This window comes from Labrus bergylta, chromosome 1 (genome assembly GCF_963930695.1).
Source record: "Labrus bergylta chromosome 1, fLabBer1.1, whole genome shotgun sequence".
Lineage (NCBI taxonomy): Eukaryota > Metazoa > Chordata > Actinopteri > Labriformes > Labridae > Labrus > Labrus bergylta.
Window position 1 is genome coordinate 9,774,004 of NC_089195.1, and position 14,630 is coordinate 9,788,633.

General features: G+C 41.8%; 2 protein-coding genes across 2 annotated transcripts in view; both read left to right on the forward strand.

Annotated features, from left to right (window-relative positions):
• Positions 1-450: 450 nt before the first annotated feature.
• Positions 451-5,870, forward strand: as3mt (arsenite methyltransferase). Its single transcript, XM_020642812.3, has 11 exons — positions 451-643; positions 940-988; positions 1,191-1,318; positions 1,412-1,562; positions 1,867-2,003; positions 2,101-2,170; positions 2,281-2,362; positions 2,446-2,577; positions 3,849-3,988; positions 4,078-4,200; positions 5,183-5,870. Exons 1-11 carry the CDS (start codon positions 627-629, stop codon positions 5,288-5,290), a joined length of 1,137 nt encoding a protein of 378 aa, XP_020498468.2. The 5' UTR covers positions 451-626; the 3' UTR covers positions 5,291-5,870.
• Positions 5,871-6,018: 148 nt separating this feature from the next.
• cnnm2b (cyclin and CBS domain divalent metal cation transport mediator 2b) overlaps positions 6,019-14,630 on the forward strand; it is a 54,604-nt gene continuing 45,992 nt past the window's right edge. The window contains exon 1 of the mRNA XM_020642809.3: positions 6,019-8,440. Within this exon, the coding sequence (XP_020498465.1) occupies positions 6,955-8,440 (1,486 nt within the window). The 5' untranslated portion in view covers positions 6,019-6,954. The remainder of the gene's footprint in view (positions 8,441-14,630) is intronic.

A 14,630-nucleotide genomic window follows, 5' to 3' on the forward strand; every position in this document is an offset into this window, starting at 1 on the left:
AGGAGACAAGAGAAGACCACATTTGTCCTGCAGGTTCCAAAGAGTGACAGCAGCACTGAGTAATCAGGAAGTACATGAACTGTATACTAGAAAAAGAGAGCATGAGAGGACATTTTGAGAGACAGTTTGAATTACCAGGCAAAGAATTCAGGAAACTGAAAAGGACCCTTGGCATGAAAGGGAGGCATCCAGCTGGACTTTTTAAACATGGGCAGGTACCAGAAAAACAAACAAACAGAATATGTACTTTTTAAGTATAAATACATGACAAAGGCAATTCAATTCATGTATCAGGACCAACAGTAGCATGTTTAAGTGGAGTTGTGTTAAGTTGTCAAGGCAACGAATGTCAGGAGAAACACTGCAGGATCTATCTACCTCCAGAAGATGGCAGTGGTGCAAGACCAAGGAAGCAAGCTGCCATAAAAGCATAAAGGAGACGAAGAAGAAAACTGTCCTATATGGTTCAACTGTGTTCCTAGGATCCTAATAAAGTGTAATAAAAAAGGCCGTGATGTCACAGGACTCATGACCTGCTCAGTCTGTGTACACTGTACAGAGTCGAGCTAGCGTACAGCTGCAGGGAGGACTGTGACAGAGCAGGTGTTGACTTTGTACTCGAAATAATGTCTGGAGAAAAGAGGTAAGAAACTTCTAAGATATGCAATGTAGCTGTAATCATTTTGTTTGCATTTAGCCTACTTATAGAGCTAAAGATGTGACGTCATGTCCAGGCTATGTTTGATGTAGCCGCCCTATAACGTTACATTCACACTGCTGTCATTTATTTACGTTAGTCAAACACTTGTTTGCTTACTTAATTTGCTCTTAATTTTGAACGTATTACATAGTTTCCATTTGCCAGCCAACAGTGAGTGAAACGTACGTCAAGTAAAAGTTATCATTAGTTGATAATGTAGCCTATAAACTCTTTTGCAGCGCGTGTGCCAAAGGCTTCGTTGATTGCGCCATTCACGTAGATGTCAAGGTATCATTTCACTGTACATGTCTAATATTTCTCATTAGTAACAAATTGTATTTTAATTGTTAAGGTGAATACTAATACCAACGTAGTTTTACAGATCTGTGGCCTGTTCTAAGCCTCTTTTCAATCTTATTTAGGTCACTTAAAGTGCATTAATGAATAACAACCTACTGGTTAATCATTACTTTTTATTACTCTCCAATAGGATTATTATGGCAAAGTGCTGAAAAACACTTCAGACCTGAAGACCAATGCCTGTGTGGCTCCGGCCAAGCCCATCCCCGCTTTCATCCGTCAGGCTTTGAAGAAAGTGCACCCTGAAGTCATTGCCAGGTTTGTTCTAATCTCTGCTGTTGCTTCAGATATATCTACACATCAAACATCTCTCAGCCGCACACAGCTAAAATGGTTTCCCTTTGTCTTCAGGTACTATGGCTGTGGTCTGGTGGTACCAGAGTGCTTGGAGGACTGCAGGATACTGGACCTGGGCTGTGGAAGTGGGAGGGATTGCTACATGCTGGGTGACCTGGTGGGGGAGAAGGGTCATGTCATTGGCATCGACATGACAGAGGACCAGGTACTGTTTATCAGCATCAGAGAACTTAATTATTACACAGATAATTATAGTGAAAAGTACAGATTTCTTTCCTGCGACAATGGAGTGACGCTTTCCTCGGTCTTGTGAAGAATAGCTTTCTTATTCTGGACTTTTACGAGACAAATTATGTCCCTAAATATGTTTATATTTACCAATAAGACATTGATTCAACTTCAGATGCAAATACAACCAAACATTATGGTTTGGACATGGCATCACACAGTTACTCATGAAATATTCACCAACAGAGAGACTTCATACAGGTCTGTGTTCTCTTCTCTAGCTCGAGGTGGCTCGGACATATGTGGACTATCACACAAAAGAATTTGGCTATAAGAAGCCCAACGTCAGTTTTGTCCAGGGCTACATTGAGGCCCTAACAGAAGCGGGTCTAGAGAAGAGCTCTTTCGATATCATTATGTAAGAAGCCTTTCTTGTCTCTCTCTGACTTTGTATTTGAATGCTATCTAATTGTAAAATCGAACTTTTGTTGAATGTTGATTTTCTTTTTTTTTAGTTCCAACTGCGTGGTGAATCTCTCTCCAGACAAGAGGAGAGTGCTGGCTGAAGCTTACAGTGTGCTCAAGGTATACTGACCTCCAGTTCTGATAAAAGCCCATTAAACATGACAGTAATGCTCTGACATATCTGTATAGTTTGCATGGATAATACTTACTGTTGGACTGTTTGTCTTTAGGATGGTGGTGAGCTGTACTTCAGTGATGTCTACAGCAGTGAAAGAGTAACAGAGGAGATTAAAAATCACAAAGTCCTGTGGGGTGCGTCAAATTAATATCCAACTGCAATAAAAACTCACAGACATTTATCATAAGGAATGACTCAATGTTTTTTATGCTGGCAGGTGAGTGTATTGGTGGAGCGCTCTGGTGGAAGGATCTGCTACAGCTGGCTGAAGAAGTTGGCTTCAGCCCACCACGTCTGGTCACAGCGAGTGTCATCACAGTCGACAACAAAGAACTGCAGCAAATTCTGGGTTTGCTACAATTTATTTTCATTTGTCTGTTTTCACACATGTACTCCTGAATATATCTAGACAACATGAGGACTGAATACCCCTTATTCACATATGTCCCTCACAGCGTGAAGTTTTCTCTATCAGAGGGGAGGGGGGAGGGTCTCAGGAGGCAAGACATGATGTAAAAAAGAGCCTGAGGAAATCAAAGATTGCAGTCAAAGCAACAGAGTCCAACACTAAAATGCCTTTATACCAATGCTAGGTTTCATTGGACATTCATGAACAAACAAGCAGAAAAGATCGACTGGAAACCAGAAAAGAAGATGAAGCTGTTTTATGATCACACTGGTAGCTCATTCGTCACACGATATAAATGTCATCACCTCAATCCGCACACCCATGGTCAATATTCCTGACTTGTATTTGCTGCGTTCACATATCTGCTTAATGCGTACATTTTTACAAGGGGGGTGGCAGGAAAAATTCCAGGTAAGGTTAGGGTGGAAAATGTTGGTTTTTGCATTCACAAATGCTAGTCACTCTGAAAATATTTAGAATTTCTCAGTAACTTCTGAAAACAACAGTAGTGACTTATTCATTGCTGTTTGTGTTTCATTTAGCTTTTCTCAGAGTTGGGTGCAGTAGTAAGCCTAAAAACCAGATGAAACCTGTTGCACAAATGTCACTATTTTAAGACTATATTTATGTTTCAACCCTCTTTTTACTTAGAGTTTGTATTTTTCTTCAGCTCACAATAATCCAAAAACTCATTGATTTGACATGCCTCGCACCATGGCTGTCAAAGCAACTGTTGTACCGCCCTGCTTTCAATACTGACTAAAATATTTGACATGTTGTTGTATTTTTGTCTTTGACATCAATCAGTTTTTATTTGTATAGCACCAGTTTATATCAGATGTTATCTGAACACACTTTAGCAGGTGTAGAACATATTTACATCAGGATGTTGACAAAGTTTTTAAATTCTGAGGCCTTAGGATGAGATGTTACCAGTCAGTGTATTATTTTTCAATAGAATCTACATTAAACATTTACAGTGAGAGATTTAAAACTCTTAATTGTTTTATATTTATATTATTGACGGTCATCTTTATAAGATACTGTATATTAGGATGTTAGAGTTAATTTATATTTGTGCTGCACAGCTCGGGTTACAGTTAAATGTACAGTAAACTGGGTTCTATCTAACACGTCTTTATGGATTGTTTTATTTCAGTGTTGACTCTGTTTAATTCATTGACTCTCTCTTACCTCTTCTGATAATACAGGTGACTACAAGTTTGTCTCCGCCACCTACCGCCTGTTCAAGGTGCCTAAAGGCAACGCCAAGTCCTGTCAGGTTATATATAACGGGAACATTACAGGAGTGGAGGACCGCTTTGAATTTGACTGTCAGCACACGTTCAAGGTCTTTGGATCCTGCAGAACAAGAACAGCTTATTTAATCAAATAAAAACAATGTATGCAAATGATGTCATATGTGGGTGTATTTCACAGGTAGGTGAGGTGGTGGAGGTCGATGCAGAGCTCGCCACCATCCTGACCCATTCCAGATTTAAGGAGGACTTCACTTTCAAGCCACCTGGAGGCCCCTGTGAGCCCTGCACAGTCAAACCTAAGGTCAGTGTCACAGCTAATTCCTGGATGTGGAAATGTCTCTGTTTTTTTGTTTTGTGTTGAGCGCTAAAGGTCAGTTTGTGTGTGGTGTCGGTTTCAAATGTGTGACACACCCAGAGAGCCCCACTGCCTCACTGTGCACTGAGCTACACACACACACACACACACACACACACACACACACACACACACACACACATACGTGTGCAACAGGACGCTTGCTGCAAGATCTTATACACACACAGACTCGCATACCCACTCAAACATACTTACACACACATTCACAAGGTCAAGCAGCTGTCTTGGAGTCATAACCAGACTGTGGAGTCATGCTGGGGAACCTTGAACAGGGAGGAATGTTCTCTTCTCAGCTAATGGAATGCCATCTTATCAGTTCTCATGGTCGTTCTGTGCACACATACACACATACACACATCTACAAACAACACTTTGCAGTTTTAAAACACTAACAGAATTTTTCCAGTAAGTTACATGTTATTCTCCAGCTCGGGGGATTGCTGCTTTGTTTATGCAGAGCAAAGAAGTTAATCCAATTTCTTTGCCATTTATCAAATTGTGTTCCATTGTTTAACCTTCGGACCTGCCCTCTGATGTGAAATAACGTGCCAGAGATACTTTTCTCCAATCAACACACCTGGGTGGTGACAATAGTAACAAAAGAGTCTATGGTCTGGTTCATGAAAGCACAGCTACTGGGTAACACTGATTTAATGAACAACCAGTGTTGAGGCACGTGCATCAACCTGCATCTTAAAGCTCAGTCTAAAACTTCTATTCTGCTTATAAATAATGTTCTGCATAACTGGTGTTTATGTTAGATTATTAGGAAAAATTAGAATTCATCCTGAATTTTTATAAATTCCTTATTTGACTAAATGGACTCTTAAAATACCACGTATAAATGTTGCCTGCATTCAGGCTGTATATTCCTAAGGGTTTTTTCCTTTTTGAACTTTTGTCACAGGCCGGCGTTGTGGATCCTTTTGAACTGGCCTCACAGCTGGAGAAACCGAGTCCAGGATCAGCCACAGGGGGGTGCTGCAGCACAAAGTCTGCATCCTGCTGCAAGTGATGGTGGGAAGAGCACTGTGATATACAGGCCCTGCATATTACTGTGTATGCAGGATAATAGGAACTGACCTAATTATGCCCCGTGCTTTGTCATTGTGTTGTGTAAATGAATCCTTACTCAACTATTAACATGTGTCTTACTGATTTATGGTGCACCTTTGAAGACAATCTAATTTGCTTTTAAATATGATTTAAAAATAACTATTTTGCTTCATAAATCATTATGTTGGTTTTGTACCAAGGCAAGCCAAGAATTCCCCAAAATGTGAGACTTTTACTTCATCTTGAAAAGTCTTGTAAATTGTAAGAAACTGTATTTTTCTTCAGAGAGATCTTCTCTCTGAAGAAAAATATATCCATGTTATATTTATCCCATTCACGCCTTTATTGGGACTTTTCCCACCATTGCCTTTAAAAGTGACCCCACGGTGTAGTAACTCTGATTCTAATAGTTTAGTTATGCTGCATATTGACTGATTTTGTACTATTGTGAGCTATGCAACAGCTTTCTAATGATCATCACTGTTATAAATAATGTATGTTTTAATTGTTGCTACGAGTAAATGTTGTCAATCAGAAAAGTGTTTTGTTTTTATTTGCATATATATACATATTTATTTATTGTGGGTTCCTTTCAACAGAAGCATAGACTACGCCTTTGGACAATAAATAGTCTGCATAAAACAGCAGGAGGATCTGCATTTGACTTAAAATGATGCCTTTAAAATTGTTCTTGGTGAGCAGACAAGCCCTGTGAAATGATATACTGTTACTATGATTGACAATTAGTGAGTCCCAACACGCCATGGGTCTCCAAGATAAATCTTTGAGGTCAAATTAAAGTTATATTTTTGTTCCACAGAATAATGGATTTCTCTGCTGATTTACTCTTTTTTTTTTTCTTTTCCTTGTGAAGTCAAAAATCTTAAAACTCTCCAGGCCTTCTAAAATTTTCCAGGTTAATAAAAACAAAATATATCTATGGTTGAATTGATTTTAACACCCACCTAAAAGTGATCCCCATGGATTACTTCAAAAGTTGACAAAAATAAAAACTTTTCGATTTTATTTAAATCCCATTTGGATCAATTGTGCCATAAGCATGCTCTTAATAAATCATTTATTGCACTTCAATACAGCTAAAATGAAGTAGCCTATTTGAAAACAAAAACGTTGGGTTTGAAAATAAATGTTTCATGTAAAACAAAAATTATGTCGATTATATTTTAGAACTTAGTGCTCCACACATGTTCATCTTTATTTACTGATAACTTTATTACTTAGTAATTTATTTTAATTTAAAAATGAAGTTTGTAGAAAATCTGTTTTTAAAAAGTCACGAGTAGAGTCCTGACTGTCTCTTAACATGAGGTGCACTTGTTTTGGAATGTGATTCGCGAAGGAGGCTGCGTACGCCCCGCCTTCCAGCCAGTGACGCGTTCTGATTGGTCGCCGCCGTCGCCTGTCTTGGGGACATCAGGGGAGGCACGAGTTGGCCCATAAGCCTGCGCTCGCGAGTCATCAGTGTCGGACACGTAGTGGGAACGAACAGGTCCCGATGCACAAGTCACGGCAACCCTCGGCGGAGATGAAGGCGGACTCCGACTGGCTCTGAATTTTTAAAGCCTTTTTCATTCAGGAGGTTGGTTGCCAGTGGTTATCAATATGGCAGAGCCGTCATCCCAAGAACCCACCGCTGCAAAAATGGCGTCACTTAACCGGGTCCGAGCTTTGGCGATGATTTTCTTAACTGTCACTGGCTGTTGTGTCACCCCGACAAGTGGCAAGGAAGGGTCCGAGGAGACCGTCATCATAGGGCTGCGACTGGAGGACACGGACGACATTTCTTTTATGGATAGGGGCTACCTGCGGGTGAGTGAGCGGTCTCGGGTGAAATTAAGAGTGTACGGGCAGAACATCAACAACGAGACCTGGTCCAAAATTGCTTTCACGGAACATGAGCGGAGCAGGACGGTCGGGAGCCTTGACAGCTCCTCGGGGGATAACCAGAGCCAAGAGGACTCCTCCGGCTTGCATCCCTGCGGTATTAGGACTTCGGATATAATTATATTGCCCAACATCATCCTGAGTCGAAAAACATCCGGAATAGTTGAAATTGATGTCAAACCCCTGCGAAAGACGGAGAGGAGTAAATCGTATTACCTTTGCATCGCCACCGCGACACCGGCCGTGGCCGGGATGCACGACCCTTGGACGGAGAACACCTGGATCTACCACGACGGGGATGACACTAAAGTAATCGTGGTGGAGGAGAAAAAGTTTCTGCTGCCTTTCTGGCTCCAGGTCATCTTCATCTCCATGCTGCTTTGCCTGTCGGGTATGTTCAGCGGCTTGAACCTGGGGCTCATGGCTCTGGACCCCATGGAGCTCCAGATAGTGCAGAACTGCGGCACGGAGAAGGAGAAGAATTACGCCAAAAAAATAGAGCCGGTCAGGAGCCAAGGGAATTACTTGCTTTGCTCGCTCTTGCTCGGGAACGTGTTGGTGAACACCACGCTGACTATTCTGCTGGATGATATCGCTGGTTCCGGGTTGATTGCGGTGGTCATGTCCACCATTGGAATAGTGATTTTTGGAGAAATTGTGCCACAGGCCATCTGCTCCAGGCATGGCCTCGCTGTCGGCGCCAACACCATATTCCTCACCAAGTTCTTCATGCTGCTCACCTTCCCCGCGTCCTACCCGGTGAGCAAGCTGCTGGACTACCTTCTGGGACAGGAGATAGGAACCGTGTACAACCGGGAGAAGCTTCTGGAGATGCTGCGCGTCACGGACCCCTACAACGACCTGGTGAAGGAGGAGCTGAACATCATCCAGGGCGCGCTGGAGCTCAGGACTAAAACCGTGGAGGACGTGATGACACCACTCAGAGATTGCTTCATGATCCCTGGGGATACCATCCTCGACTTCAACACCATGTCCGAGATCATGAAGAGTGGCTACACGCGCATCCCTGTGTACGAGGGTGAGAGGTCCAACATAGTGGATCTGCTGTTTGTCAAGGACCTGGCGTTTGTGGACCCGGATGATTGCACCCCGCTGAAAACCATCACAAAGTTTTACAGCCACCCGTTGCATTTTGTGTTCAATGACACCAAGCTGGATACGATGCTGGAGGAGTTTAAAAAAGGTGAGAAAAGCTCCTTAGAGGAACCCCCTCTTTCCTCAAATATCCACTTTATTATTCATTTACCTTTTCTGATCCCATGCGAGATAAAAGTCTTCTTATTCGTTAAACCTCTGTTGACTCTTAAGTGACAAAGGTCATGGCACCTGACCTTTCACCTGTCCACCCTGCCCCTTCTGATGAGGCAGTTATGTAATAGTATATTAGAGGTTATAGAGGAAGCCACAGCGTGTCCCTTTATACTGATTTAATCCCTGTGGTCCCTGAGTGAATCCTAAACACTTTAAACTAGGGATGCACAGACGTGTTGGTAAACATCTGTATATCAGCCTTGTTTACAGACATCGGCCCATTGGCACTTAATAAGTCGCCAATGTGTATCTGTGCTGTGCATTCATTTAATGCTGGCAAGCTAGTAAAGCCGACCGTACTGCTGATAAAAAAACAAAAAAACAAGTCTTTATTGTAAAGAAAAGTTACCTGTTGGACAAACTCTGTTTTAGTTTCCAACAGGAGGAACTATTCACAACAGTCTGAACACATCCAGTCACACAGCTAATCTGACAAACACACACAAATGATTATGAAGGTGTAGTGATGCAAATATTGGTATCTTGATCGGCAATCGGCTAAATAGTTATTTTACAGATTGGCACTGGCCCTGATTTTCACAACCAGCCGGCTCTCTACTTTGAAATCCGAAATTCCAGGTTGTGATGGAAAAAGAAGAAGAACATGGCGCTGTTTTGGCATTTCTAATCAAAGCAGTGAAGCAGCCTCATCAGTAGTGAGGTGAACTTAACACAGCCTCAGTGGTCACTTCCTGTAGCGAGGAGGAGGGAGGAGGTGTCCTTATCTTCCTCCATCGCTTCCATTCACTGTTAATGTTCACACAGTTTCTCTCTCTCTCTCTCTCTCTCTCTCCTCCTTCTCTGTGTCTTACTTTCCTCCTCTCACTCCTACCCCCCTCCCCCCCCTCTCTCTCTCTCTCCCCCCCTCTTCCTCACTCTCACACTCTGATTTGTGAATGCATTAGGGGACATGTGGGAATGGTGCAACGGCGGTGCTAAGGTTATCAGGTGGGGGCATCTTGTTTGAGAACCTGCTTAAATCCCTCTCTACCTCTCTTGTGCTTGCCTCTGAATGATGGTGGCGATAACTCCTTTTGTCCAGCCCTGGAATGCAGTCGTGTGGATAATGAATAACAGCCTCTAAAACCCTCGAGCCCCTCGTGTGTTGCGTGTGTGTTTATGCGCATGGTGTTTGTGAAAGATGTTTACCTCACCCATGGTTTACCTGATGTTTTGCATAGCCAACCCCCTCTCTGTTCTGGCCTCTGACTAAGGTATTCCTGGCAGTGTTGGAGGATTTGGTACCAGTTTGTTCTTTTAATGTCCTATAGGTGTGACCTCATGATACATTAGCACACCTGCTCAACCCCTGAGTCATCAATACTTTTGGGAAAAAAAAGCACGGTCGATGCATTGCGTGCAAATGAGAATACTCACTTTGCTTTAAGCTGATTAATTGGGTGTAAAAACAGAACAAACCATTCAGCTCCATTACCAGAAATTAGGTTTAGTTCCAAATGCCAAATTAGCATTACATAATACACTAGCTGTGGGGGTTTGTTTGTTTTCATCACACTCCATTATTTACAGAAATGCACTTGCAGCATAAAACATCAATTCCACTCGATTTTCTTGTTTTTGTCCTTTTTCAAACAGAGCAAGTGAATGTGACACTGTGACATGTTCAACTCTATTATCACAATATCATGATCAGCAAATCTGACCCGAGTATCTCTCTCGTATCTCTACATGTGCTAGTCCAAGAGGATTGTGAACATTTGATGGAGGAGATGTTCTTTCTTAATGTTCAAGTTCAACACCTGCTTCTTGACCTGTGGGTCAGATGTTGGTCAGACAATGAAACAGATAGGAGTGGACACATTTTTGACCATATTACAGGAGTATCAACAGAAAACTTAAAATTTCAACAGCAGATTGAACATAAAGGCAAAGTGAAGTTTTCACTAGATAAACAAGAGAACTAAGCGCTCTGCTGTGCTGATGCGCGGTCATTGACAAATCACAGTTTAATACTTCTACACTGATCAGAGCACACCTGTTGTGACTCTGGTGTCATGTTTGTGTTATTCTCTATCAACATATTGCGTATTAATGTAGAATCTAAAGGGCGAGGAGAAAAGGTTATAGGCCGTTATGATGTTCGTTTATAGTCTGAGTAATTTTGTCTTGGGCTTTAGCCAGCTTTGGTTATTTAAACACTGTGGAGAGCATAAGAGGCAGACTCCATCCAAGTAATCCCATCTTTCCTCCATTTCATCTCTTTTCTCACCTCTCAAGTTGATAGTTGGATCAACATTGTTCACAGTGCTTAGAAAGAAGGAACTCTCTGCCTTCATGTCCTCCTCTCGTCTAACTAGTTTACTGTTGGCGACTGAAAACTGAGGCCAGAAGCTCTGTTATTCTCAAACCATCTGTAAACATTCTTAAAAAGCATGTCTGTTGTAGAGATTTAGTTTTGTTTTTTTGCTGATAGAAAAAACAAACATTTACCAAAGTGTAGGAAAAATTGGTTCAAAATGATTATTGCCATACTGTGCTTAAGGCAATATATCGTGATTTTTAAGTCTAATTTATGACAACAATCACCTCACAGTATGCATAACATCTGTTTGAAATAGTTAACCAGGGCTTTTGGATCTACACTTGTATCTTTGTAACATCCAAAATCATAGTACTACTTTTTTTTTTTTTTACAAGGATTTATTGAAGGGCTTTCTATGTCTATATTTAGATAGGACAGTGATCGAATAAATGGTAAAGCGCTTTTCTAGTCTTCTGACTACTAAAAGCATTCACACACTGATGGCAGAGGCTGCTATGTAAAGTGACCATCAGAAGGAACTAATCCCATTCAAACACATTCATACACCACAGACAAAGCGGTGGGAGCAACTGGGGTGTAAGTGTCTTGCCCCAAGGACACATCGGACATGTTGCTGCATGAGCTGGGTATCGAACCCCCAACCTTCTAGTTGCAGTTCTGCAGTTCTGCAGTTCTGCAACAGCCAACCCTAAGAGTCAGAAGTTAGGGACAGAGACGGTGGGTAATGACACGTGAGAAAGAAGCCACAGATCAGATGTGAACCTTGGCTGCCAGCTTCAGGGACCACAGCCTGAGGGCGCGCGCCCTAATCACTTGGCCACTAGCACCCCATAGCACTAATTTGAGCAAACAACTAAACAGTTTTCTGTATCAATACAAATATATAAAATAACTTTTAAACTATTATTATTGATACAATGTGTCATACAGCGTTACCACACTCTAGTTTATTGTTCTACTTTGCACTTCTTTCACACAGACTGAATAATGACCTCTATTTACATTTCACAGCTTGTTTTTGGGACACTCCCCTGTCTGTAGGTTGTTTGGGTTTGACTCCTGCTTTCATCGAATTCCTTGGTACATCAAGGGTCACCCCCTTGTTTTGTACAAATGATGTATTTTTCTCCTGGGTCCTGTCACAGGACAAAGTAATGTCATCAGCCTTTGTGCTCACTGAAATCCTTATCTGTGAGTTTAGGTGGAAATGTTCGATTCTGCAGTCATTATTTGTGGCATTTGTTTTGCACGTTAAAGGCAGAGTTAGATATATTCACCAGATCCTGATTAAGAATGTTGTTGAAATTGTGTTTAGGTCCTGACAGAAATGAATAAGTCATGTGCTCTGAAAAATGAACATTAAAAACCTGTCATCTTTAGGAGTTGTGAGCATTTAAAGACTTGATTTGTTCATCAAATTGGCACCTTATTGGTCTGCCACAAGGTACCAACTTAATGAACCAATCATGCCTCCCTGTCTCCCTTCTGATTTTCTACCCCTTGTGTGCACTAGCTCACAAGGGTTTTTCGACCAACCCTGCCTTTAACAGACGCACAGTTTATTGTCCTATTATGATATCAAGATGATACTTATGATTTGATGATATCAGTTTTAGTCAATAAATCATCTCTATTACTACTCTGAAACTTGTTAAAAAATAGCCGGAACCCGTTAACTGGGAATACAATCTATACTGAGTGTGTGATGACAGAAGATTCAAATCAAGGGACAACTCGGTGTTGTTAATGGTTTCTATTGCCTCAGGTTGATCTGTACTCAAGATTTGATAGGATTTTAGGAATATTGTATGTTTCCTCCCTGTGAAATACAAAACATTGCACATCCACATTATGCCACTATCATGCAGACTACATTAGTTCATCATACAGGTGCAGCTATAAAGTAGTTGCTGCGGTTGGCCCAGGCCAGAGGGAATTCGCCTTCAGCCCCTCATGGAAATCATAAGCAACGGTTGTAGCGAGGGGCTGCAGGTCAAAGTTTCCCGTCAATCTGGCTCTGTTCGCAGCACACACTCAGTTCAAAGTGCTTTGTATTCTAAGTCACTGTTAATTAATTTGATGCCGCTTGCAGAGCTGCACAGACGTCTGAAGTCTGTTACAAAAAAATGCTCATATGAGAGACTGTGCAGCAGCATTGGATATACACTTCCACTAAGTTTCTCTTTGTACATTTGGATTTGTGCGAGATGCTTATAGGTGCCTATTTGCAAATTTGCAACATGAAATAATGGAGAATTAAAAATATGAAATGCTAAAGGAAACATAGAGGAAGCTGTTTGGTTGTTAGAATGATTTAAAGGTGTACTGTGAGGAGTTTTATCTGGTTTTCAAACAGACTGATATTTATATTAATGTCTCCGTATGACCTACAAAAGCAAACAAGACCATCAGTGACAAGGTAGATTTTTTTAATGCCTGAAACTGCCGCCGTAGGGTAGGTGTCAGATGACTGATTGACAGCCTTTTTCTTTCTGGAAAAGATTCTCAAAGAGTGATACGTTTGACTGTTTAAGAAAGCATGGCTAGATTATGGAGGGTTAGAAAATCAACACAAACCAAAAGTTACTCCCAGGAGCTTTAAATACTGTACTAGCTCAACATTTACCTCGCAGTGACAATCAAGTCCGTAATCAACTGTAAGCACACACTCATGTTTCCGGCTCCCCAGGTTAGGGGTTACGGTCAGATTCATGCAGGAGCTGTTTAATTTGGGCCGACACCCCTCTGGAAACTTCTGACCCCTTCATTAATTGCTCTCGGTCCGCGATTGCAACAATTACTGTCATCCAGGGGCTGCCTGTCAAGCTACAGGTTTGCCAGTTAATGAGTGGGTCAGTGTGTGCCATTTGGGACCAAACCAAGTAGTTGAGTCAGAAACAGGGATTTAGCTGCCTCTCTGACTTTGAGTTATGTGCCTTATTCCTGAAAGTTATTCACTCACTCACATGCTGCGTAACCAGCCATGTGAGTGGAGGATGTTTGAAGAGCTGATTTCAGGTTATGCACAGGTATTCTTCTCCAGAACCCTTATCTCTGCCCCTGGGGAGGGCAGGACACCCGCCTAACTCGAATATTGTAATCCACAGGGGGACTGGGACTTGACCCAGCAGAGGCAAGGAAAACTTTATTCCCCAAATGTCTTCCTGATTAAAAAAAACAATGCACAGACCCAAGTGATAAATTAGAACGCCTGTCATACCAAAGATAAATGACCATCGTTGTAGAAGAGCATGCTGTGAGTATATGTGCACGCTTCACTGTTTTAGAGTAAGATCCCCAGTGTAAATGAGTCTACATGAGGCCAGGCACGTCTTGAACTAGTTCCCTGATTGCCACAATATAGGCCAATCTATGCTTAATTCAGATTCAACAGCCTTCACGGTCCTTTGCTCAGTGCTTTGTCTTAAAGTGAAACTCTCCCGTTCCCCTCTGTTAGCCCTTTTTTTTGATATACTGACAGGAGTTTTGTGGGTTGCTTCTCATGCTTTATTCTTTCAGGATGTTTGTGTGGATCGTATCATAGCAAATGTCTTAAATGTGTGTGTGTGTGTGTGTTTACTTGGTAACCCTTGGTGCTAATGCTGCAAAAAGTGTTGGGATTAAATGGCAGCATGTTGGTCAGGACACTTAATGTTTCCTGATGAGGGACACCCCTTTGAACTCAGCAGGACTACTCCTGCCAGCCGCTCCTTTTCTCAGAAATAATGACCTCAATCCAAAGGTTGTCTTTTTTTTAATTACCAGGCTATGTGTCAGG

Coding starts and splice junctions, on each gene's coding strand:
- as3mt (XM_020642812.3), top strand. Junction 1,563..1,866: donor TCGACATGACAGAGGACCAG/GTACTGTTTATC, acceptor TCTCTTCTCTAG/CTCGAGGTGGCTCGGACATA. Junction 2,363..2,445: donor AAATCACAAAGTCCTGTGGG/GTGCGTCAAATT, acceptor TTATGCTGGCAG/GTGAGTGTATTGGTGGAGCG.